General features: G+C 49.8%; 2 protein-coding genes across 6 annotated transcripts in view; one reads left to right on the top strand and one right to left on the bottom strand.

Annotated features, from left to right (window-relative positions):
- The window catches only part of STK32A (serine/threonine kinase 32A), a 128906-nt gene extending 125602 nt beyond the window's left edge, over window positions 1-3304 (top strand). For both annotated transcript variants that reach the window (XM_027605843.2, XM_027605844.2), the window contains exon 13: window positions 57-3304. In XM_027605843.2, the coding sequence (XP_027461644.1) occupies window positions 57-147 (91 nt within the window). In that variant the 3' untranslated portion in view covers window positions 148-3304. The remainder of the gene's footprint in view (window positions 1-56) is intronic.
- A 2745-nt stretch (window positions 3305-6049) lies between these two features.
- Window positions 6050-22117, bottom strand: part of DPYSL3 (dihydropyrimidinase like 3) — a 115109-nt gene continuing 99041 nt past the window's right edge. For 3 of the 4 annotated variants that reach the window (XM_027606204.2, XM_027606201.2, XM_027606203.2), the window contains exons 8-14: window positions 21284-21404; window positions 17361-17517; window positions 16579-16720; window positions 14728-14898; window positions 13300-13479; window positions 10672-10834; window positions 6050-9332 (exon numbers count right to left, since the gene is read on the bottom strand). In XM_027606204.2, the coding sequence (XP_027462005.1) occupies window positions 9244-9332; window positions 10672-10834; window positions 13300-13479; window positions 14728-14898; window positions 16579-16720; window positions 17361-17517; window positions 21284-21404 (1023 nt within the window). In that variant the 3' untranslated portion in view covers window positions 6050-9243. The remainder of the gene's footprint in view (window positions 9333-10671; window positions 10835-13299; window positions 13480-14727; window positions 14899-16578; window positions 16721-17360; window positions 17518-21283; window positions 21405-22117) is intronic. The other variant, XM_027606202.2, reaches the window with a different exon arrangement.

The raw sequence follows: 22117 nt of genomic DNA on the forward strand, positions 1-22117 counted from the left end.
TTTCTTTTTCTTTTTAACAATAAGCCCTGGTTGTTGTTTTCTTTTTTTCTTTTAAGAGTAAAACGGGACTTAAATAAAAGACCGGCTAATCTAGCCTTGGAACAAACCAAAGACCCACAAGAGGAGAATGACCAGAATAAGGAGTGAAGTCCTCCACATCTTCTGCTTGGGACCTTTCCTGCCACCTCAGGCCAGGAACTTCCTGCCCACCCGTGCCAGGAATTACTGACTGTAGTTCTCAGCTCTCCACACCTCACACACCCCAGAAAATGTGTATGAACGCCTTGGAGGAGGCAGCATGACAGTCCCGGGTCTCCTGGGATCTTGTTTCACCATGAATTAACTGTGTGTCCTTGAGCAAGTCACTTCCCCCTGGTGTCTGCTTCGGGTCATTCATCCACGATGAGAGGGTTATACACGCGGAGCTCTGTTCTCCCTTTCTACTGTTACCATTCTGTCATTCCACACAGCTTCTCTTTATTTTCAAAGGAATATTTAGATGTAGATTTATTTCTCCACTCATCCTAACTACACTGTGACAAATGCATGGATGGACACTGATGGGTGGGGGATGACTGCATGAGGCTCTTCAGAGCTAGAGAATTTCAGAAAGAGGTCAGAATGCCCCCATCCGATTGAAGAGGGAGAAGGAATTCAATCAGGAAGCAATGAATGGGAGCAGATCGGAAGTGATGCAGATTTCTGAGGGCTTCCAGTGGCGTTCTGGTCAGCGCACCCTGTCAGCTCGTGTCAGCCAGCAAGAGCCTGGGGAGCACGTCGTTCCCATGGCCCTTGGACAGTGACGCGAAGCTGGGCAGCTGAAACTGGTGATGATCAGTAAATACCGGCAATATTTACACCATGGAAATGGGCAAATGTTTCACATCAGGGCTTTTCAGCTGTGAAGCAGTTATTAGCATACCGTTCACCTTCTTCTAGTAACTACGTTCCTTGAGAGCGGATTGTCCTCTTATCAGAGACCCGTGTCCAGAGAGGATCGGAAAATAATATTGTCACATTGAGACCATGTCCCCTCGTAGTAGTCAAGCTCTCCCTTATTTGTACAGGGGTTATAGTCTCAGTAGAATGGGAAGTGAATTTGGAAGAGAGTAAAATTTACACTTGGGAACTCCCTTAGATTACCCACACCATGGTTGGTATCTTTTCTAGGCGAAGCCCAGTGCAGTGAGCAATGAAACAAATCACCATTTGAGGCTTTGATTTTTGTCTTTTATTTTTGGTCTCACTTTTGGCCAGTATCAGAGGAACCAAAATGTGGAACCGGTTATATACACTTTTATAGACCGGAATAACAGAACTTTGGGATGCCGCTCAGATCACCTAAGCCTTGTCCTCACAGACAGGAAGGGCCTTGCCAAGATGGCAGAGAGCAGGCAACAGGGAAGACCAGACAGAGAAAACAGGCCGAAGTAACAGATCCCACACCTGCCACACCAGACATCCAAGGAGGGAAGCAGCACTCGGGCGATTAAACACAGGTGGGAAGCCAATGCTGGATTTTAACTTGGCTTCCAGGATTTTCTCCTCCCTGAGTTTAACAGGCTCAGAATTTCTGGCAGAGCTGTGAACAGTGCCTCTCTACTTTAAGAGCAACCATATTTTTGTTAAGAATTAAAACCAGCTCTTTCCTTCTGTTTGATTCTGTGTTTCTACATTTCCCACATACTATTTGCCCGTGCTATTTTGCTTTTCTCCAAACGCTATAAACTAGGCACTGGCCCTGACTCTGTTTCTGATTATATATGAAAAGAGCAAGGGGAAGGTGACCCGCTTCTGTTCCAGGTTGGTAACCCCAGGAGTGTCAGGGATCACTAGCATGTTTAGCAACTGGCAACTTTCATGCGTTTTGACTCAAGTCCTGATGCACTGTGGACATATCTCTCCAGTCACCTGGTGTCTCCTCTTGCTGTGACCTTGTGTGTATCATCACAGAGAAAAGACTTCGGGAAACACTTGCCACAGGGGCAGTGGGATCAGGAGGCTCTCCGTGGGGAACGGAGCCAGGCATCTGTGCCATTTCACATCTGTACAACGTATAACAGGGTAGGAACCCCATACCATCTCTGCAGTATGAACCCCTAGTTTTTATTTCCAGTGAGTTCCTGCTGTGCCCGACGCACCACTGTGGACATTCAGGAACCGTGGACACACCAACTAGAGAGCACAGCCTCAGAGCGGTAAGATGGATTTTCAGTCCTAATCAGGTTACAGACCCACCATGTGTTTCCAGTTAGAAATGAAAAAGCATTGCATCTAGAGTGCAGAACAACTGATTATAAGCATCTCCCACCACCACACATTTTAAACATTAGGACAAAAAGTTTTCCAAAAACCAGAAGGAGGCCTAAATCTGTACCATGATTGCTAGATGTTGGTATCAGAGTCTTTGGTTTTATTCCGTAACTTGGGCCCAAAGTTACTATCCTAAGCAGTTGGAACCTGTCTCATCAATTAGATGTGTGACAACCAAGGCTCAGGGCTCAGAATTTTAGAAAACAAGCTGAGTATCGCAGCCCTTTGTCTGGTATTCCTACCATCTTCTTCTAACTGCTTCCTCCCTTACCTGTGTGGAGCATCTGAAAACTTGGAGCCAGACCAGAAACATCCAGGTTATAATAACTCTTACACTGCAGCAGAGACCCACCCCCTTGCATTCAGTGGCCCCTAGTGGCTGGGTGGGCACCCAAGCCCTGTAACCCTGCCCACACCCCGAACTCCATGGAAGTGAATACCCCGCTAATGGCTAACACATCTCGAGGGCCGCACTCGTTTTGGCTGGGGTCATTGCTAGGGCAGCAATGAATGTCTGGCAGCACAAAGCACTGCTAAATGAATTACGGTCATTAATTCATAGTGAAGCTTCTTGTGATGGGAGTTTTAACCGGAAACGAGGCTATAGATCATCATAGCTTCTCTAGATTGGATGGACAAATACAGAGCTCAGGAGAAAGAATGCTAATAGAGCCTTCAGGAAGCTGTGTTGCTGCTTTTGAGGATGTAGTCATGCTAAGGCTTTCATTCACCAGCTGAACAAAAAGGCGTGCAACCCATCGTGTTTGTTTCAGTAGCCGGTCATGCCTGCGCTGTCCACACAACATCCTGTTTCCTACTGTCTGCCCATGATTGCTCTTTCTTACAAGCTCAGTGTGTCTGACTTGACGTTAAACATTGATGTTCAAAATCCAAACTTCAGTGATCTGCGCCATTGTGAACAGGCAGCCACTGGGCGGGAGACACATGCTTCTGTTGATAGGATGTAAACGTGCCTTGGTGTATTAAAATGTCTTCCGTATACAGTAAGCCACTTGATCCTTCTTTGTCAGCTGTGTGTCACTGTTTGTCCTAGAGGTAGGGCTGTGGGTGCCCAAAGTCACCTGTTCCTACTTCCATTTCCCACTGTGAGGACTGTCCTTGACCAGGGACAAGCTGGTATTAGAGATGATGTTCTAGAACGGGTGGGATGCAGCACAATTTAACTGACCCGCAAATAGAAGAACTAAAAGCCTGCCCCCTTTAGCATTCAACCTTAGGGAGCACAGCCCAGAATTCCAGACTTTGCCCTTCACTCTGACCTTGTCCATGACAGCCCATGCCTCTCTTCTTCAGCATTGTGCCTTGCTACCCTTCAGCATGTTCGTCCTGCCCCGTGCCATACACCGGAACAGCAGGTGGATGCTCCAGACCTGGGACAGGAGGGTCACGGGCAGCTCTGGATCCTTGTAGCTGGAAGCAACTTCCTTTTAGGCCCGCAGCAGCTTAGCAGCCAGTAGGCCAGCTAGTTCCCTGGGCTTATCCCGAAGTCAGTAGGCTTTTATGAGTCCTGTGGGCCCTGAAGTCCTAAATGCCGAGTGCCCTGCTTTGTTCCCAGTAGCCAACTGAGGGCACAGCAAGATCTAGAACTCTTGGTTCTGAAGAGTGACAGCCTGAAGCGTGTGATCTCATTTTTGTTGATTGCTTTGGCCCTTACATCCCCCATTTCTTGCTCATGGTTGGTGTCCCTTTTGTGATGGCTTGATGGTAGCAGAGCCGATTCCAGAAAGTTCTTTGAAACCAGAGAGACCTTTTTATGCCTGCAGTACTCTCATTCCCCACCTGGTCAGGTGTGACTCAGTCCCGAACAGCTCTAGCCCCCAGTGGGGTGAAAGTCACTATGTCTGTTTCACCACCATTTTTTTTTTTTTAAACGCTGCTTCATCTCTTGTAAACCCTGCAACCTGAGTTCACTTCAGTTAAGCTTTGCCCATGCCCTTTAAACCCACCCTAATCCTAAGGAGAGCTCAGTTGCTGCCCTGGTCATGAGCTGGGACAGGTATTTCACCAATCCTGAGTTCAAGCTGCAAACTGAGACTATGGGTCAAACCTTGAATCTCAAACTGAAATAATCATGTGCTGAGAGTAGCTTTTGATGTTTTCTAAGCTTCGGTGTTAAAAGCTATCATCACTCTATGCTCCTGTACTGACAGCATTGTTCTACAGAAGCAAGAAGGGTTCATGACACATACAAGCAATTAATAAGAAAACAGCATTCTCTGATCCCCATCTCCACCTGCTCCAACCTACACACGGGCTCTTCACTGAGCAAAACACTCAGGCCCCGCAGGCTTGAGAAGGGTGCCATGGCCATCTGCTGGTTTTGCCCACCCAGTATCCAAATCTGGTGTCACAAATCGGTTGTTTTGGGTGTGATCCAGAGTCCTCAGGGTTCACGTGGCTCTGGGGCTGGGCACATGACCAGGTGGGGCCCGTCAGTCTCAGTGTCCTGGCCAGGGTACCTAGTCCTACGGTGAACACAGGTCCCAAGCCAGCCAACCAGAATCGGTCTCTTTGGTTGGAACTAGTGAGGGAGCCTCTCTCCTTCCCCTGAGTTGCGAGGCAGGCAAGATGAAAATGTGGGGATGCCAGTGGCCAGTTCTGCTCCCACACCCATAAGTTTCCGAAGAAGCAATTACTAAAGGCAAGCAGGGCTAAGAGATTAAGAGAAACCACGTTCTAGACCCAGCTATGCTTCCGTCAACCCAGCCCTATCCCTGAAGTTCTCATTACACCAGACTTTAAAATACGCTTTTCAAAAAAATTTTGTGCATACGGCAGTCTGCCATTTGCAATGAGAAGTATCCCACACAATATGAAAGTGGATCCAGGCGTGTTTCCCCAAAGAGAGTTTAGCATAATAGGTCACTGGGATGTTAAAAGAGGATATAGAGGGTTCAGCAGCCAAAAAGTTTGAGAACCTTGAATAGGACAAATTCTGAAAGGCTCAGATTTCTCATAGCTTTTAATTTGATGATATGACCTTACATCTGTCAGAGGAGTAGCTTAGTAAATAATCCTTTCCAACATTCCTACACAACTTGGGATCAATATGTTAAAGAATATACCTTGAGGGGTGCCTGTGTGGCTCAGTCGGTCAAGCCTTTGGCTCAGGTCCTGATCCCGGAGTCCTGGGATCAAGCCCAGAGTTGGGCTCCCTGCTCAGTGGGGAGTCTGCTTCTCCCTCTCTCTCGGCCTCCCCTCACCCCTGGCTCATGCTCTCTCTCTGGCTCTTTCTCTGGCTCTCTCTCAAAAAATAAATAAAATCTTAAAATATATACATATATATATATTCGTTTGAAAAAAAAAAAAGAATATACCTTGGAAAATGCTTAGTTTGAATTTTCTCAAAGTCCAGGGTTTTAGGGAGAAGCAGAAAACCTTTAAGGAGATGACAAAAAACAGATGAAAGAAACCCTGTCAGGATCTGTACTGGACTCAGCCAGACCTTATCTCAAATGGTGATGTGTTTTACATGAGATGATCCCCAGAAAAAACTTGAGTCATTCTAAGTTCCAATAACAGTCATCAAACTCTGTGGCCAAAACAAAAACTCAACCTCAACCGAGAAGATAGAAATCCCCCAGATTTCCTCAGGAAACCTCTTGTTTTCATCAACTCTGCCCCCTCATTAAGCACGCCAGTTTTATTTTGCAATTTTCATACTGCAAGTGAAACGGCACGTCGCATACAGAAGAAGGCTGGACAACAACATCCGTAATTTCATAGTTATTTTAATAACCAGGTGTACATTAACAGTCACTTGATGAACTTTTCTTTAATCTCAGCTAAACTCAAAACACAGTTTTCTTCACGGTTCAAACCAAACAGCTCTTCACATTCCGAGCTGCCTCACAGCTACCACAGATCACAGGGAGATTTACGGTCTGTTCATATTCACCAGACATAGAACTGAACACCCACACACCGTTTTTCCAAAGAGGGAACTTGTACAATGAATGCTGGCTGCCCGGGACAGCCCATGGGTATATCTGGGACTCAAGCTGGAGTTTTCCAGGGGGGAAGGCCTGGGAAGCTTGTGGCTAGAACCAAGTTTGGGAGGGGACTCATCCACCCTGTGGGGAAGGGCCGCTCAGGGTGAGTGCAAGTCCAGGCTTAGGATTAAGGCCTTTGCAGCAGAGCATGACTCTCTGGGTGTAGGCATGAGGAAGAAGGCCAAAGGGTGACTGGTCTTTGAAGAAAACCCATTTTCAGGATGACTACAACACTGCCATTTTTAGAAAACAGAAATAGAAGAAACACCTCTACGGGGTTGGCTGATCCAACAAATCCACAAATACCTTCTCAACTACCCAAGATTATGGCCCTCCCAGAGAGAACCCCAGTTGACGGCCATCTGGATAAGGAATAACGTGAGACAGTTGGGGGGAAGCCAGGGCATCCTTAAAGAGGGGCCAGGCCAAGAGACGAGAGGGCAAAAGAAAGCTTGGGCAGGAGACGAAGTGCAGCAAGCCCTCCCACACGTGGATGAGATGCTGTGAATTCTGAGAGCTGTGACTTGCACCATGTTCTCTTCCTAAGCCCCGGGTAGAGGGAGGGCTCTTTGATGTGCCTTATGGAAAAGGACACATTTGAATATAAATTGTAACTCAAGTAACAAGGTACGAGAAATCAAACTCAAGGAAAGAGAGGGAGTTTTCCTGCAATTCTTAGGAATCTCTGTGCTTGGGAAGTTACTTATAGTAAGTGAAGAAAGGGAGGCTTTCCCAGATCACGTAGCCCATCATGAAGGCATTAGCGTTATTCCTACAGCACGGAAAGCTTGTGTAGGATGTGAAGTGCTGGTTGAATGCTTCATTCAGCAGTCCCAGTGCAGTGCAGACGACCAATGTGGCCATGAAGGATTTATTGTCATGGCACAGAGAGGTCATGGAGGGAGGAGCTGGGCTCTGGCTAGGAATCAGGAGCAGACGGTACGCAAGAGGACGCGCCCACTAGTTTTTTGTCTTTTCCTCCACCTGGTGGTTGTGGCTGGTACTGCAACACATCCTACAGAACAGCCCAGCCACTGAGGTATATAGCTGAAACGCTTCAGATCTGACAATCTCCCTCTGCCCGCGGAACTGTCATTGTGAGTTCTGCGACAGGCCCTCAGATCTTTTGAGTTAGAGATCAAGAGCTACATGCTCCCTTTAAGTTTCCTTTAAAATAAAGGCACCATGAAAAAGCCTTCAAATAGCAAGATTCCTTATTATGAGGAGAAATGATTGTTTTCATGAATAGAACAGTAATTAGATCGCTAGGGGGAATCCTCTTCCTTGGCTATTTCCAAATTCCTTTTTAGCCATGCGTTGTTGTTCCCTTTTCTCTGGTCTTCAGCTGTCAGAGAGAACAGCTTCTCCTGAGCACCTGAAAGGTGTTTGAGGCCTGGTCTTTTTCTTCCAAGTACCTAGTACACACGGTTAGGGTCCTACCGGCTGCATCCCCCAAGCACAGACGTCTGATCCCAGGGTGAATGTACTTTTTCTGCCTCTGGACCTCTTAGCTCTACAGATCCTCATCTGGCTCAGAGAACTTGCTCCAACATTGAATTTTCAGAAGTGGCAGGACGGGGAAACGGACATTGAGCTCCACGTCCGTTCTGGGCCACATCACACAAGGCTGCATGTCACTTCCACTCACCTTGGGAGGCTTTATAAGGCAACAAAAAGCTCCCCCAAAGGATGTGCTCAAGGAAGAGGAGACAGAGGGTTCAGGACTGCAAAGCAGACCCATGGCCCCAGAATGTGCTCCCTCAGCTCCACAGACTAGCTTTCCCAAATCCTTGCTTGGCTCCCGTCTCAACTGAGATCACCTGTTCGGAGCAAAACTTAGAGAACACCTAAGCACTAAAAATCCTCTTCAGTCACGGATGTGCCTGGATCTCGAGACGGAAAGAATGGGCCACTGACCGGCAGCAAGAGAAGCCCTTCCGGGGGCCCCATCGAGGCTCGTCCTAACCTGGGACGCCGAACACACGCTGTTCTTCCCGGTTCGCAAAGCCACGCGAATGCGAGGTGATCTCCAACATGTGGTTTGAGGAAGGTGTGTGAGCATGGCTGCCACCACCCCGAGGGCCTGTGTGTGCTCCCAGCTGTTGTTAAAAGAGCACCAAAGAGGCAGGCAGGACAGAGGAGAGGGGTTTCCTCTCTCCTCTCTTCCTTCCCGGCCCAGGAAAGAGGAGAATTTGAAAGCAACACTGAGAAAGAGGCCCCACCAAACACTGGCACGATCAAGCAGGTGAAAGTAATGGTTGGGTTTTGGTGTTCTAATAAAATGTTCAAAGGAATAAAATCTAGGAGGGGATGTGACAAAGTCTGGAACCTGAAGACTGCCTGCCTTCCCCCATAGACCCTTGGGGACCGTGATGAAGGGATGGGCTGCCCCAAGTAGCCATCTTCCATGGAAATTAACGTGCTTCGTCAACACAATACACAAGCCCCCTTATGCTCACCCACCCACCCGCCTCCCCGTCCACGCCCTACCCCATCCCCTCTGAGCCTTCTGCCTCACTCTGGGCTCCCCCCACCCCCTCACCCCAAATAACTGTGTCCCTTTTGTTGATTTTCCTGACATCCCAGCTTTGTCTGTCCCCTTGTCATAAAATGCAGCACTACGCACGCTCTCAACACTATATAGCAGACTTTTACCTTAATAGCCTGTCTGATTGCATGCACATAAATGCGGGGAGGCAGGGTCAAACCAATCAAGGCTATGCATGAACAGAAAACAAAGCAATATTCGTAAAGCTAGGCAAGCGAGTGTAGCATTGGAGAAACATAAGGCTTGAGGCTTATTGATTCTTTAGATCGCAACTGTTTGGATTCGCTTTCCTTCTTAAATATTGGTGTACCATTTTGGCTTCAAAAAAATCTCTTCTTGCTTCTGCCCCTCTCTTTGGGGAGGGGTCGCTTAACTCAGGGACGTGATGTTAGAACGGCCTCCAGGGGGTGCCACGATGCGCTTGCTGGCCGAGCGGACCCCCTCATCCACTTGGGTGCCTGCAGTTGGCAATGCATTCCCAGGAAGAGAAAAGGGAGAGTGCAAGAGAGAAACTGGATTAATTTACAGAGTGTCAGACAGCAAGCACCTTCCTGGCCTCATCTCCCAAGAAATTCCATTCCAGTCTGTCAAGCATTCCAGGCGTTTCATATCCGCCCTCCTGGGGAACACCCAACTCCACCAGGAAAAGCCAGGTTCTCATCTAGATACCGTTGGACCCTCAGCATCATAAAAACGATAATAAATACAAGGCCGGTGATCTGAGAAACAGCCGCTTACATTCACCGCGACAAGCAACGTTTCAGGTGCCCCTCAGACACCTCACCCGATCCTCACCACTATCCTAGGAGGGAGCTACTGTGGTGGTTCCCATTGAACAGAGGCAGTGAATGAGGCTGTGAGAGCTTGGGGAACCTGACCCAGGTCTCACAACCTGGCCCGGTGCTGGTCAGGCCCCTGCAGCCTCAGCACAGAAGGAAGCGCTCACGAGTGCGCTTACGTCCACTCACAAAGGAGCTGTGACATGTTAGGGAGGAGGTCAGCCAGGGGAGCAATTCAAATGGCAAAAAAAAAAAAGACAAAAATTACTTGCGACAATCATAATGGGACCTGTGTCAACGTGACCTCAAAACCTGCAGTCTTTTCCTTCTGCCTTCCTCCCCTGACCCTGTCCCCTCAGCTCTTTCCGGCTTCTGCCACTCCTGGGTCCTCTTCTCTCCCTGGACCCGTTCCTCTTTCCCTCTCCCTGTCCCTTCTGGGTGTCTGGCTCCCCTCACACCTAAATTGTTCGCCACAGAGACGCAAATTGACATTTACTTTTCCCCCTTTTAGCTACTGGTTATGGAGCAACTGGGTAATTATTTTCCATTATTATCAGTTCTTAAAGCATAGACAGGGTGAAATGGTACGGCCAGCCTGGGTAAGTATTTACTCAACGGCAGCTCGTACTCGCACCATCATTATGACCAGGAGGGAGGGCAGAGTAAAAACGCCAGGTTCGAAGCAGCCCCTGCAATCTGAGCTCTTCTTATTCTGGGCACACAGAGACGGGACCACACCACGCACAGCCCCCACAGTCTCACGTGGAAAATCACCGATTCCTAATGGGAAACATCTGGCCCCACCCCAACAGGTGTGATCTCTAAGCAGAACTGGTCATCATTTAAACCTTTAATCTCACCAGGCCTTCTCCTGCCTTCTCAACGGGACTCCTTTTTGATTGGGCAAAGCTTCCTGCTGGGCCCAGTCACCACCTCCCAGGTCACCCGCCAGCTTGGAGCACTCGGTGCTCCTCCCCCGTCCCTCCCCTCTCGCCCAGGGCCACCACGTCCCACTCACCAGACAGGCTGAATCCCGACTGATGAAGGTTCCTCACGGGCGGGTTGGGCCGCGTGGGGGAGCCCCGGGTGGAGCCCGCGGGGGTGCCCCCTTTGGGTGTGGTGGTCAGGTCAAACACCGGCCCGTCGTACAGGCCCCTCGGGACGGCGTGCAGGTCTGCCATCTGCAGCAGAGAAAGCCCATCAACCCTGATTCTGTCAACAGTTCCGGTCTGCGCTACGTGGCAGAGATAAGTCAGGGAATTCAGGGTGTGGTGGGAGCCAGAACATAATAAAAATAATAGGGTCATTTTAAGGAAAGGAGAAGACGCAGACAATAAAGGGGGTGTGGGGCTAGAGCGACAACAGAAGAAGTCAGGGAAGACCTCTCTCAAGAGGTGAGAGAGGAACAAAGGAGCCTGTCCTGGGACTGGGTGGAGGGAAGGAGGCGACGAGGGGCAGAGGATGGGGGGGAAGGAGGGGGGAAGGCGGCGTTCCCGGAAGAGGAAGCAGGGGGCAGGACGGCCTGTAGGCCCAGAGCAAAGGGAGCAAGAAGGGCAGCGGTTTGGGCCAAGGTCGTAAGGGCTGGTGGGGTGAGGTCTGGGGGGGCTCCACCCACACGCTCCTCAGCCCAGAGCTGGCAAACCTCGAAGGGCGCATCCTGCAGTCTGACCCTTGGCCTCTCGCTGTGGCTGTGAACCTGTCCTGGGACTGAGGAGCCAGCCAGCACCAGCCCCCCTCCCCCGGGGCATGCTCCGGGCTAGGCTTGGTGCCAGGGGCAGGGGGTGAGGGTCACGGGAAGCACAGTGCCTGCTCCAGAGGGGGCCCCCGGTCTGTCAGACACACACTGATGGGCGGTGCAGCCAGCACAGCACCTCCACCCAGGTCCGACCCCTGGCTGCCTGAGGGGGGCGGCTCACGGTAAGACGCCGAGCACGTCTGCCACAGAGCCTGCCCTCCCCTCCGGGAGAGGCTCAGGTGCAGGCACTGAGGCGACGCTCATCACGTTTGCAGATGCTGGTGATTCAGGTGGGACCATGGCTCAAGCCGTGCTCCCCAAAAACCTTGGCCCGTAACACTAGATCATCGACATTTCTTTAGGTGTAGAATCTAAGGCACATTAACGGAAATAAAGACCTGATGCATATGGGAGGCTTGAGTTCCATTCTCTTCTCTAGGAGGCCACAAGCAGAGTGTGGAATGAAACTCCATACCACCTAACTTTACAGGATCACTCATAAAGAGGTAGGACCGGTGCAGGGATTTAAAACGCTGTCATAAGGGGATGCCTGGGTGGCTCGGTCGTTAAGCGTCCGCCTTCGGCTCATGTCATGATCCCAGGGTCCTGGGATCGAGGGCTCCCTGCTCCGCGGGAAGCCTGCTTCTCCCTCTGCCTCTGCCCCTCCCGCCCCACTCATGCTCTCTCTCTCAAAAAAAAAAAAAATCTTTAAAATAAATAAAAGTAAATAAATAAAACGCTGTCATAACATAAACAAGTGCAGGCTACAGGCACATCCAGACTAAAGGACAAACGCCTCTGGAAACACACACACCCACCCTAAGAGACGGCGCACCTTGTTCTGTGAGGGCGCCAGGAGAACAGGGCTGGCTGGTGGACTTCGGGGAGCGAGCCTTGCGGCCGGCCGGCCGGCAGGAAGACGCCGGTTCACACAGACAGAGCCGGCAGCTGACTCCAAAACAGGGAGGCTCCCTGCGTCCGCACTCAGGGACTGGATGGCCAGTCACTGGGATCACAGGCGGTCTGCGAGTGGGTTGGGTGCTCAGGTACAGAGTTTCTGTGAGCCTCTCTTTAATGGCCGCTACAGTGTGTCCCCAGCCCCCCCACCTCGCCGTCACCAGGACTGAAGGCTCATTCTCCCAGCTGCTGGGCACTGGCCCATCCCATGTGCACGGATGACCGTGTGCCTTCCAACAGACAAGGTCAGGACCAGGGGTCAAATTCCACCTCATCCCAGGGCTGGTCTAACCCTGCTCTGTGGATCCCTAGTCTTACCGGAAGGCGACAATGTGACTGCTGTGGGGGTAGCAGGGGCCTCTAAAAAGACAGACTTCTGGACCTCACCCCTAAATCAAGTAGAGCACTCGGTTTGTACCACGTAGGTAGATACATAAACACACAGATAAGTGTCTGTGTATCTATCTTTCTACCTGCCTATCTATGAAATCAGGGACATAAACAAGATTTTATGTGAACCACAGAACTAGTTAAAAGGGTTATAAACCCTTTTTTTGCCCTATGGGAGCAACACTGGATGGAAGACACGAGACTGGGAAGGGAGGGTGTGGGCTGCTAATTCTCCCTGCAAGCCTTCAAGAGTTATTTTTTAAAAAATATATAAACATTATTTTGAATTATTAAAATTCCAAATTATTTTAATTAAAAGTACTGTAAGGATGGAGGAAAGTTATTTGACGAAAAAAAGGTTTCTCGGGCCAAGAAAGTTTTAGAAACCCCCTTTTTATAGTACATGAAATCTGTCCAAGTGTCTCTTGGGAAGAGATCATTGCTGTGAATTTCTTTGGGAGGTTCCAGGGCACACGGACCCCTCCTGATCTCGTGGTTACTGTCCCTGCGCCTGAATGGGACACAGGCCCCTTCCGCCACCCCCAGGCTCAGCCAGCTTCTCACCTTCCTCCGGGCTTTAATGCGCTTGTAGACATAGTCAGAGAACGGGCTGCAGGGGATGAAGCGGCCAGCCCCCTGGGTCACGTGCAGGTTGCCATCTTCCAGCATGATCTTGCCCTGGCAGATGACAACCAGAGGAGCCCCTCGCAGCTCCAGTCCTTCAAAGATGTTATACTCTGCAGCCTAGAGACAGGGGTGAGGGGCAAAGCCATGAGTGGGGGCATAGGACAGCGAGGGGAGGAACACGGTTTTCCTGGGCTTGGGATCCTGCCTTCAGCCTCAGTATAATGGATGCACCAGGGAAGCCAGGAAAAGCTTCCAACACCACCTGTAAGCTTCGGGTGTGTAGAAGCCCTGGGAGAGAGATGGCTGCTAAGCAGAGACTGGACCTCCCAGCAAAGAGAAGCATCAATCTTTAAAAAGGCCCCAGTGTAGACGTATATCTTGTCACTGGTGGTGTTCAAAGAGACGCTCAGAAACTGTCAGGGATGCTGTTTTTGACACTCCTGTACGGGCTGGGTGAGTAGGTGGGGTCCGTGACCCTTAGGTCTCCGCTAGCCCAAAATTAAATGATGTGATGTGATGCAATGTTTAAATGAAGGCCATCCCCACCAAAAAAGGGGATTTCTCTCTACTGCCTTCATTTATTCACCAAGCACAAGGCATTATTGCAAAGAGTCAAGGACATCTGTTTGGAGTCTATACTCCAAAAGAGCTGTGTGGGTCTGAATCCTAACTTCACTTACTTCCTGTATGAATTACTGAATCTCTCTGCACCTCCATTTCCTCCTCAATAAAATACAGATAATAACAGTGCCTACCTGTCAGGGACTGTTACGGAGATTCAGTGAATGAAAAGCACACTGCCTGAAACGTAAATGCTTTAAAAAATAGGAACTATTTTTACTAACAGGGATGAAGCCTTTTCCCTTAGGCACTGGGCTTTAATTATTATCCTCTGCATGAAACTCCTCATGAGGAATTTGTCCGGGCTGCTGACCAATTTTTTTCATGTTCCCTCTCCTTCTCGGTGCAGGGTGCATCCCTGCCCTCCCTGCCCTCCTGGGGTAAGGTCAAGCACAGGGCTCGCTTGGGCCAGCACGGTGTGAGAGCAAGTGCTGTATACCGCTTCCCTTAGGAAAGCTTTCCGAGCCAGACCCCAGGGGACCATGACCTGCCCCCGCCTCAGCGATCTCAGGGGCGGGTGTAGACATGGTGCCTCCGTGCTGAATGACTGTGCTGGGAGCAGCCCCCTGCTGACCCACCCGTAAGCTGCTGAGGTATGACGTCACTGAGAATTTGGTAAGGTCTGTGACCACGACCCATCCCGGTCTAGCTGGCCTGGGACGAGGCACATGCACACATCTCTCCTGACCGAGTTCCTCAAGAGCCTCCTCCACGCTGCTCTCGTCCCACCAGCGCCAGCCTTACCGACTGGTGGTTCTTGGCGGAGACGATCTTCACCGCGTCCGGATCCCAGATTACCAGGTCGCTGTCAGAACCCACAGATATTCTCCCCTTGCGGGGATACAGGTTGAAGATCTTGGCGGCATTGGTGCTTGTCACAGCCACGAACTGGTTTTCATCCATTTTCCCGGTGGCCTAATGGAATACCAAAAAACCTCAGCGCAGGGCTCCTGCGTTCGGAGCACGGCCAGAAACACACGGGCCAGAAACACACGGCCCCCACCTGCAAGCTGCCCAGCCGGCTTCGCCATCGCCTTTGGAAGGCAGTTACGACTCCTGGAGTGTGCGTTTTCTCTGGCTATGTGCATACACTTACTGCTTTGCCCCTCAAATTCCAAAAAGAGTTACAGAGTTCCCAGTAAAAACTAATGTGGTCACGGGCCCACTTTTTAGATACTTGTTTGTATTTGCACGGTCACAGGATGAATATGGAAGAGCCCCCCCAAATGATAATAATGGTTAACCCTGGGTTGTCGAATTATGATTGATTTTTCTTTCGTGTCTGTGCTTCTCTGTCCTTCCCAAGTGCTCTTTTAATGAGAATGTATCATGTAGGTAATTAGAAAACACACATATTATTTTTAACAATTCCAGATTGTACCAACTATATATATATGTATATATATATATATATATATAAAACACTGTTTAAGAAAAAAAACAAAACCTAAGTATGAGAGAGAGGAGACAAAAATATTTACACTTTCCCTCTTTACAAAACAAAAAGTCTAGATAAGAGAAAAAGAATTTAGTTTCAAATCTAACTTTGAGCTTCCTAGGAGCCAAGATGAGAAGGGAAATAATTTGGTAGCTTACACTGTGTTGATGAATGAGGCATTAGTTCATATGCAATGTATGTGGCTCAGAAATAAGTATGTTTAGAGTTTTCAAAATAAAAGAGAAGGGGGGGCGCCTGGCTGGCTCAGTCAGTGGAGCGTGTAACTCCTGCTCTCGGGGTTTTGTGAGTTCGAGCCCCACGTTGAGTGCAGAGATTACTTAAAAATAAAATATTTAGGGGCTTCTGGGTGGCCCAGTCGTTAAGCGCCTGCCTTCGGCTGGGGTCGTGATCCCTGGGTCCTGGGATTGGGCCCCGCATCAGGCTCCCTGCTCGGCGGGAAGCCTGCTTCTCCCTCTCCTACGACCCCTGCCTGTGCTCTCTCTCTCTCACTCACTGTGTCTCTCTCTGTCCGAGAAATAAAATCTTCAAAAAAAAATAAAAAAATAAAATCTTTAAAAAAATAATAAAAAATAGAAGGAAGTGATCAACTTAATAATGAGTTAATTATTATTTTTGCTAAAACCTTTGGGACAGGCTTCATTTGCACGGCTATTTTTGTCAGCCTCTATCATGTTATTAAAGAAAATAAAACCAGGCCTACTGTCACAAGACATCGGTCGACAATCTCTTGTACAACCTGGATGATCACACCCTCAGGGAAGGGTATCCTTGATGAGAAAGTTGACTTGAGGTTCTTAGGCATACACCCCCGGCTTACCATTTCAAGGGGTTCTATCCAGCCCTTTCAAAAGAAGGGATAACACTCTCCAGAAAAAGAATTTTAACTCACTATTAAGTACAGATCATTCATGCCATCAGATGAAGGGTCTGTATGTGTGGCTCCTAGTTCTTAACAGTCTAGAGGAGGAGGTCTCCTTACAACCTCAAGGTTCATCCCTCTAGAAATGACATTCTTAAGCCACTTGAGACACGTGGTTCCAGAAACATCTCATCAGGTAGGAGGGCTCACCTACAAAGAAGCAGTGGCAGGAGGCTCTGATCTGGACCCGGCCCCCGCCCATGACCTTGATCCTTACCACTGCCTTGTCCCAGATGACAGACATCCGCTCTTCCACACCATTGGTGCCCTCAGGGATGGCTGTGAAGTTGTCCTTCCCAATCGCCTTCTGGGCGGTGCTGAAGGTGCAGTGGGCACTCCCAGAGAGCTGCAGGTCTCCACTGGCAAAGGAAAAAAGCTCCATGTAAACTGGAGAGGTGGCTTAAAGGCACCGCTGGGGGACAAGCCTCGAGTGTCTAATGTGAGCATTCGGAAAGACAGGACTTGAGTTTAGGATCCTTTCTGTACTTCTTACCGGCTGTGTGAGCGTGAGTTCTTTCCCTCCCTAGGGCTTACAGGGAGCCCATCTGGAAAACGAGGGGGTGGGGTTAGATCATCTCTGGGTAATAAAATAAAAGGGACCCAAATGAGTGATGGGACTGACCCTAAATGTCCTGAGCGGGGGCAAGCCGCCAATGAGTCTCCCTTTCATTTCAGTTAGGTGCTGTTCAAAATGAGGCACATGATCTGACCCTCAGGTTGCTTAACCTGTAAAATGGAGATGACAGTCCCTCACTCATACAGTTGTCCTGAGGATCAGTGAGCTCCTGAGGCACATAATATGTGTTAACTGCTACTGTCGTTATGAACATGGTTACTGTTAGTAACGTGTAAGCTACGATGGGGAAGAGCCTGTTGTTCTCTATGTGTTCTCCTCACTGCAGACTCTAGTCTAGCTGATGGATGGGCTGCTCCAGTTCTCATCCCCGGGTCCCACGGGGTTTCCACAGGACGCAGCCTGCTCGTCATCCCTGCACCAACCTGGCCAGCAAGGAGTTGATGTAGTCAGGAGTGGTCGGGTCAGGGCTCAGAGGCGGGGACGTCACAAAGGCAGCTGCCTTAGCCCAGTTCTTGCTCCAGTAATGGGTCCCATCTGTGCCGAGGCTGGCGGTGATGGGTTCACCAAAGACCACGTTTCCTGCAAGGATAGGAAACAGGTGAGGGGTTTGCAGAACGTCTGTGCTGCTCCGGGCCTGGCTCAGGTAATCACAGCCCCTAGCCCTCCTCAAGGCTTGTGGCTCTGAAGTCAGGCAGGCCTGGGGTCAAGTCCATGTGCCCGCCTTTCCCAAGCCTCTGCTCTTCTGTCTGCTAAGCACGAACAACGTTGTGCCCCCGAGTTCACAAGAAGCCACTGGTTACAAGATGCAGCTTTAAGCCCCAATTTGAGGCAAATTAATATTTGAGGCCAAACAAAAAGTGTATACTGATTCTAAGATTCATTGACATTTCAGAAATATTAAAATGGGGACTAGGTCTGTCCTGGAATAGATAAAATAAGACCATCCTCACTCCTCAGGATCGTGAAAATGAAAGGATCTGGCGTGTAAAAGTGTCTGGCACACCGGAGGTGCTTGGGGACTGTGAATTCCTCATACTACTGCTACTCCTTCCCACTGTGGGTAGAGAGGCCCAAAGCCCCCAGTGTGCCTGCCTCCCCGGGAACTGCTAGATCCTGCTTGTTGCAAGGACATGCTTTGGTTCCCCAAAGCCAGTCCACTCCCTTGGAGAAGAGGTTCTCATGATCTTCCCACCGTGCTTGTTATTCCGTAACCTAAAACAAGGACTGATCTGCTCGAGGGCACCCAATGACCTGGGACACATCAAAGATGAGGCTCACTTCTTGGACCCTGTGTCTGCAATTCAGGGCATATATGCCCAAACCGAGCAGCAAGGAGGAGGGATACTGGGAAATAAACTGATCTAAGCTGAGCTCCTTAAAGAAGAAGGGACAGAGAAAGAGAGGGCAAATGCTGTCTCACAGAAGGTTGGTTGGTACCAAGTTTCTCTACACCAGAATCTTGGGCCAAAGATGCCCCATAAAGCCCTGAACTTCTCTAGCTTCAGGCCTCCATCTTCCACATTCAAGTTCCCCCCATTGTCAAATTGTAGGAAGGCTCTGTGGCCAAAATTATAAATAGGTCTTGCTTTCCTTCAACTCTAATCTATCGGTTTGGTTGCCTGGAATTCTTTGCCAAAAGAATTCTAACTACGCTTTGGTTTCACTGCAAGAGTCAAGACTGATTTGTGATGTCTGCCATGGGCAAAAAAAGGAATCAGTGGCAATGATTCATACATGACAGCCCTGCTCTTTGGGAGGGCAAGAAAACGGATCCACACAAGACTAAAGAGAATTTCGAGGGCTCTCTAAAGCAATTTACCCAAACTAAATCATACAGGACCACAAAGAAAGAAATGGAGGTAAAGGCAAGCCCCAGGTACTCTTAAGAGAAATACAATCTTAAAAGTGGAAGAACTCTGGGGCGCCTGGGTGGCTCAGTCGGTTAAGCTTCTGCCTTCAGCTCAGGTCATGGTCCCTGGGATTGAGCCCCACTTCAGGCTCCCTGCTCAGTGGGGAGTCTGCTTCTCCCTCTCCTCCCCACTCGTGCTCTCTCTCTCCCACAAATAAATAAATAAAATCTTTAAAAAAAAAAAAAGTGGAAGAACTCTCCTTTTGGACTATCTTTAGATGGAAGAGTAGAATAAGGAAAAATTGTAATTATAGTTGGGTTTGAATACCTGCTCTCCCGGCTGGGAGATCCTGACACATTGTGCTTCAGTTTCCTCATCTGAAAAATGGGGATAATGCCTATTTCTCAGGGTTCTTTGACAATTCTACATAACAATAAATTTGAAGTATTTAACTCAGTGCAGGGCATACAGTTGGTCCTCATTAAACTGTTGCTCCCTGATATTAAGTCTGAGCAGGCGTGCAGAGTTGCTGAAGAACACTCGGTGAGTGAACACACTAGACTTCAGGTCAGTAGGGAAGAGAGAGCCCTGCTACAATCTCTCCCTGCTCTGAGTACTCTTCGCTCCTTCCCTGAGACTGACCGGTCCCTAGATGTCTCCTGGCTTCCATGTCAGGAGTCAGTGTTTCAGCCCTGAAACAAGGCCTCCCCTGCCTCCCTGCCACCCTGGAAACACAGCTGGCCTAGCTCTTTTGGCCAGACAATCATGAGCCAGAAGGCGAAGGGTGAGGCATCTTTCTCCAGAAGTTTAAAATAAGACCCCCCAGTGCCGAGCGGAAGCACTCTGTCCTTGAGACCCTCAGGTCATCCTGAGAATGGCTCTGAGGGAGGATGCAGCCATGAGCAAAAGGCACAAAAGCAAGTGGTCTCAGGGAACAGGTGGAAGGGCTCCCCATGCATTCTGCTTGCCTGCTTGCTTTCTTGTTTTGTTTTTTCTCTTTCTCCAAGAGTGGGTAAGGAAGACTGGGCTACTTTCCTGGCTCTCACCCAAGGACTCATACCCAGTACAGCAACCACACCACGTCATGTTGAGACATTTAAAGGCAGAGAAAGAAAACAGCAGACTTACCGTGAGCGAGGTAAAGCAGGAGATGCCCCAGAATGTGCTAGCTACAAAGACTGTCTAGACAATTAGGAAGAATCCCCTCCCAGAAGAAAAGGGTCCCCTTTGCCAGAAAGGCAGGCAGCTCAACATCCAGCCATCAGAGTCAGGGGAACTATTTTTAGCCACCGCAGCCACCCCCCACGCGGAGCTTTGCAGACCAGCTCAGAGTTGGGTGGCTGAGTCCCTTATCGGGGCTCCCCACGACCAGAATGGCCACCGGCCCAGTCACGAGTGGTAACGAGTACACACACGGGCCTAGGAGATCCTCTCTCCCAACTAACCACAGGGCCCTGCCCCGCACCTCCCACGTTCTCAAGCACACGCTGATCACAAGCGAGCCCATTGGTGTGCCGCTGAAGGCAAGAACAGAAAGCGGAAGAGAAAGCTCTGAAATGAGAGTAAACTTCTGTTTGGCACCAGAGGAGCAAATGAAACCCAAGTGAACAGCCATGGAGGAAAACAGCACAAGTCAGAAGGTGGTGGGGACAAAGCCCCGAGGCGTGAAGGCCATGCCACTAGTCATGTGTTAGAGACCCATTCATCCCCTTTTCCTAAATAACCTGTGTGGCTCAGGTGGTGGGCCCCCGCCCCCGCACGCTGCCCTCCCCACCCCCCAGCCAATCAATTACAGCATCCCCAGAGCAGACACTGGCTCAGGGAGGGGCCCATGACCCAAGCCGAGGCAATCAGAGCCCTCCCGGGCGCCTCTGCTGGAGCTTTTGGAAGAGACGTACCCTACTTCCTCATCATGTCCCCTATCAAGAGCTGAGGACAACAGGTGCCTCTTAGCATTTACTCTTGTCACTGTCCACCGTGAAAATAAAGCCGAAAGAGAGAAAAGCAGAGACAAGAAAGGATGACGAGTGATAGAGCCCCAACATCATTGTTGAAACCCCTTGATCCGGCTATGCCTGAAACACCTTCAACCAATAATTTACTTTTGTGTGTTTAAGTCCATTTGAGTTGGATCTTTGACTTCTGCACCCAATATAATCTCGACTAGTATGTCCATTTACAAAGCTCAGATAATGTGAACTGACAACGAAGGATCAAAGGGAGGAAGAAAGATGCCTCAAAGAACTGACCGAAGCTGTGCCATCTTGGGACAAACCACCCGCCCTTCCCTGAGCCTGGTTAACTCACCTGCCAAGCGGGAGAGATGCCAGGGTCCTGCCATCCACACAGAATGCCGAGAGGATCCCCTGCGCTAACAGGGAGGAAGGGCTTCCCAGATAGCAAGGCAAGGAGCAAAAGAGGCACTGTTTCTACAGGACAGCCGGAGGGGGAAGGAGCCACACGGCTGGTGCTAAGCTCTTGGGAGCACCAATCACCTTTTTTCCTGGCTTGCGAGATCAGGTCCGCCGCACTCTTGCTCATGACCTTCGTGACGTAAAGTGGACAGTTGGTTTGGCTCGCAATGGTGATGGCACGGAACACAGCCTCGGCTTCCAGCTGCAAAAAGAAGTCCCGGGGGTCAAGAGCAGCATGAGCCTCTCAGAGAGCCACTCCCCAGCCTCTGCGAGCTGAGAATGCAGCGCAGCGCGGAGCTGAGAAGCCTAGAGGATCTGCAGCTAGAGGCTCCCGACCCACCACGTCCCCACTGTGGCACTTCACTTGGCTTCTCAGACTCTCGTCCTCACCTTCCTAGGCTGCTTCCCTCCTCTCCCCGTGATTACCCCAACGGCTGCATGTGATGGAAGCTTTTGCTCCCCAGTCTTCCCACACAGATTCTCTGGCAAAACAGCATCCCAGCACCGATATGTGAAACAAGAACCAGTAAAGGTAATCAGGCATCAAATCCTTTCCTGCAGCAATTTCTTACACTCCAGCAGGCATTTCTTACACTGATAATTCCCAGGCTTCTCAGCAGAGATTTCTCTTCTTCTCGATTTCTTCCATCCCACCCTAAAGTAGAGTCTACGTGTTCCAATATGCTAATTTTTCCAACTTGGTTGAATTTATTCAGTGAGAAATAATGAGTTTCCCCCTACACTATGAACAAAGCAGGGTCTTTAGAGCTCAGGCTCTTTCCAATGGCCTGGGTCTGAGTTCTGGTTCTGTCACGGAAAAGCTGGGCGACCTCAGGTACGGTACATCATCTCCCAAAGCCTCAGTTTCCTGTCTGTGAAATGGGGGCAGTAACAGGACCTCACCCACAGGGCTGT

This window comes from Zalophus californianus, chromosome 5 (assembly GCF_009762305.2).
Source record: "Zalophus californianus isolate mZalCal1 chromosome 5, mZalCal1.pri.v2, whole genome shotgun sequence".
NCBI classification, from domain to species: domain Eukaryota; kingdom Metazoa; phylum Chordata; class Mammalia; order Carnivora; family Otariidae; genus Zalophus; species Zalophus californianus.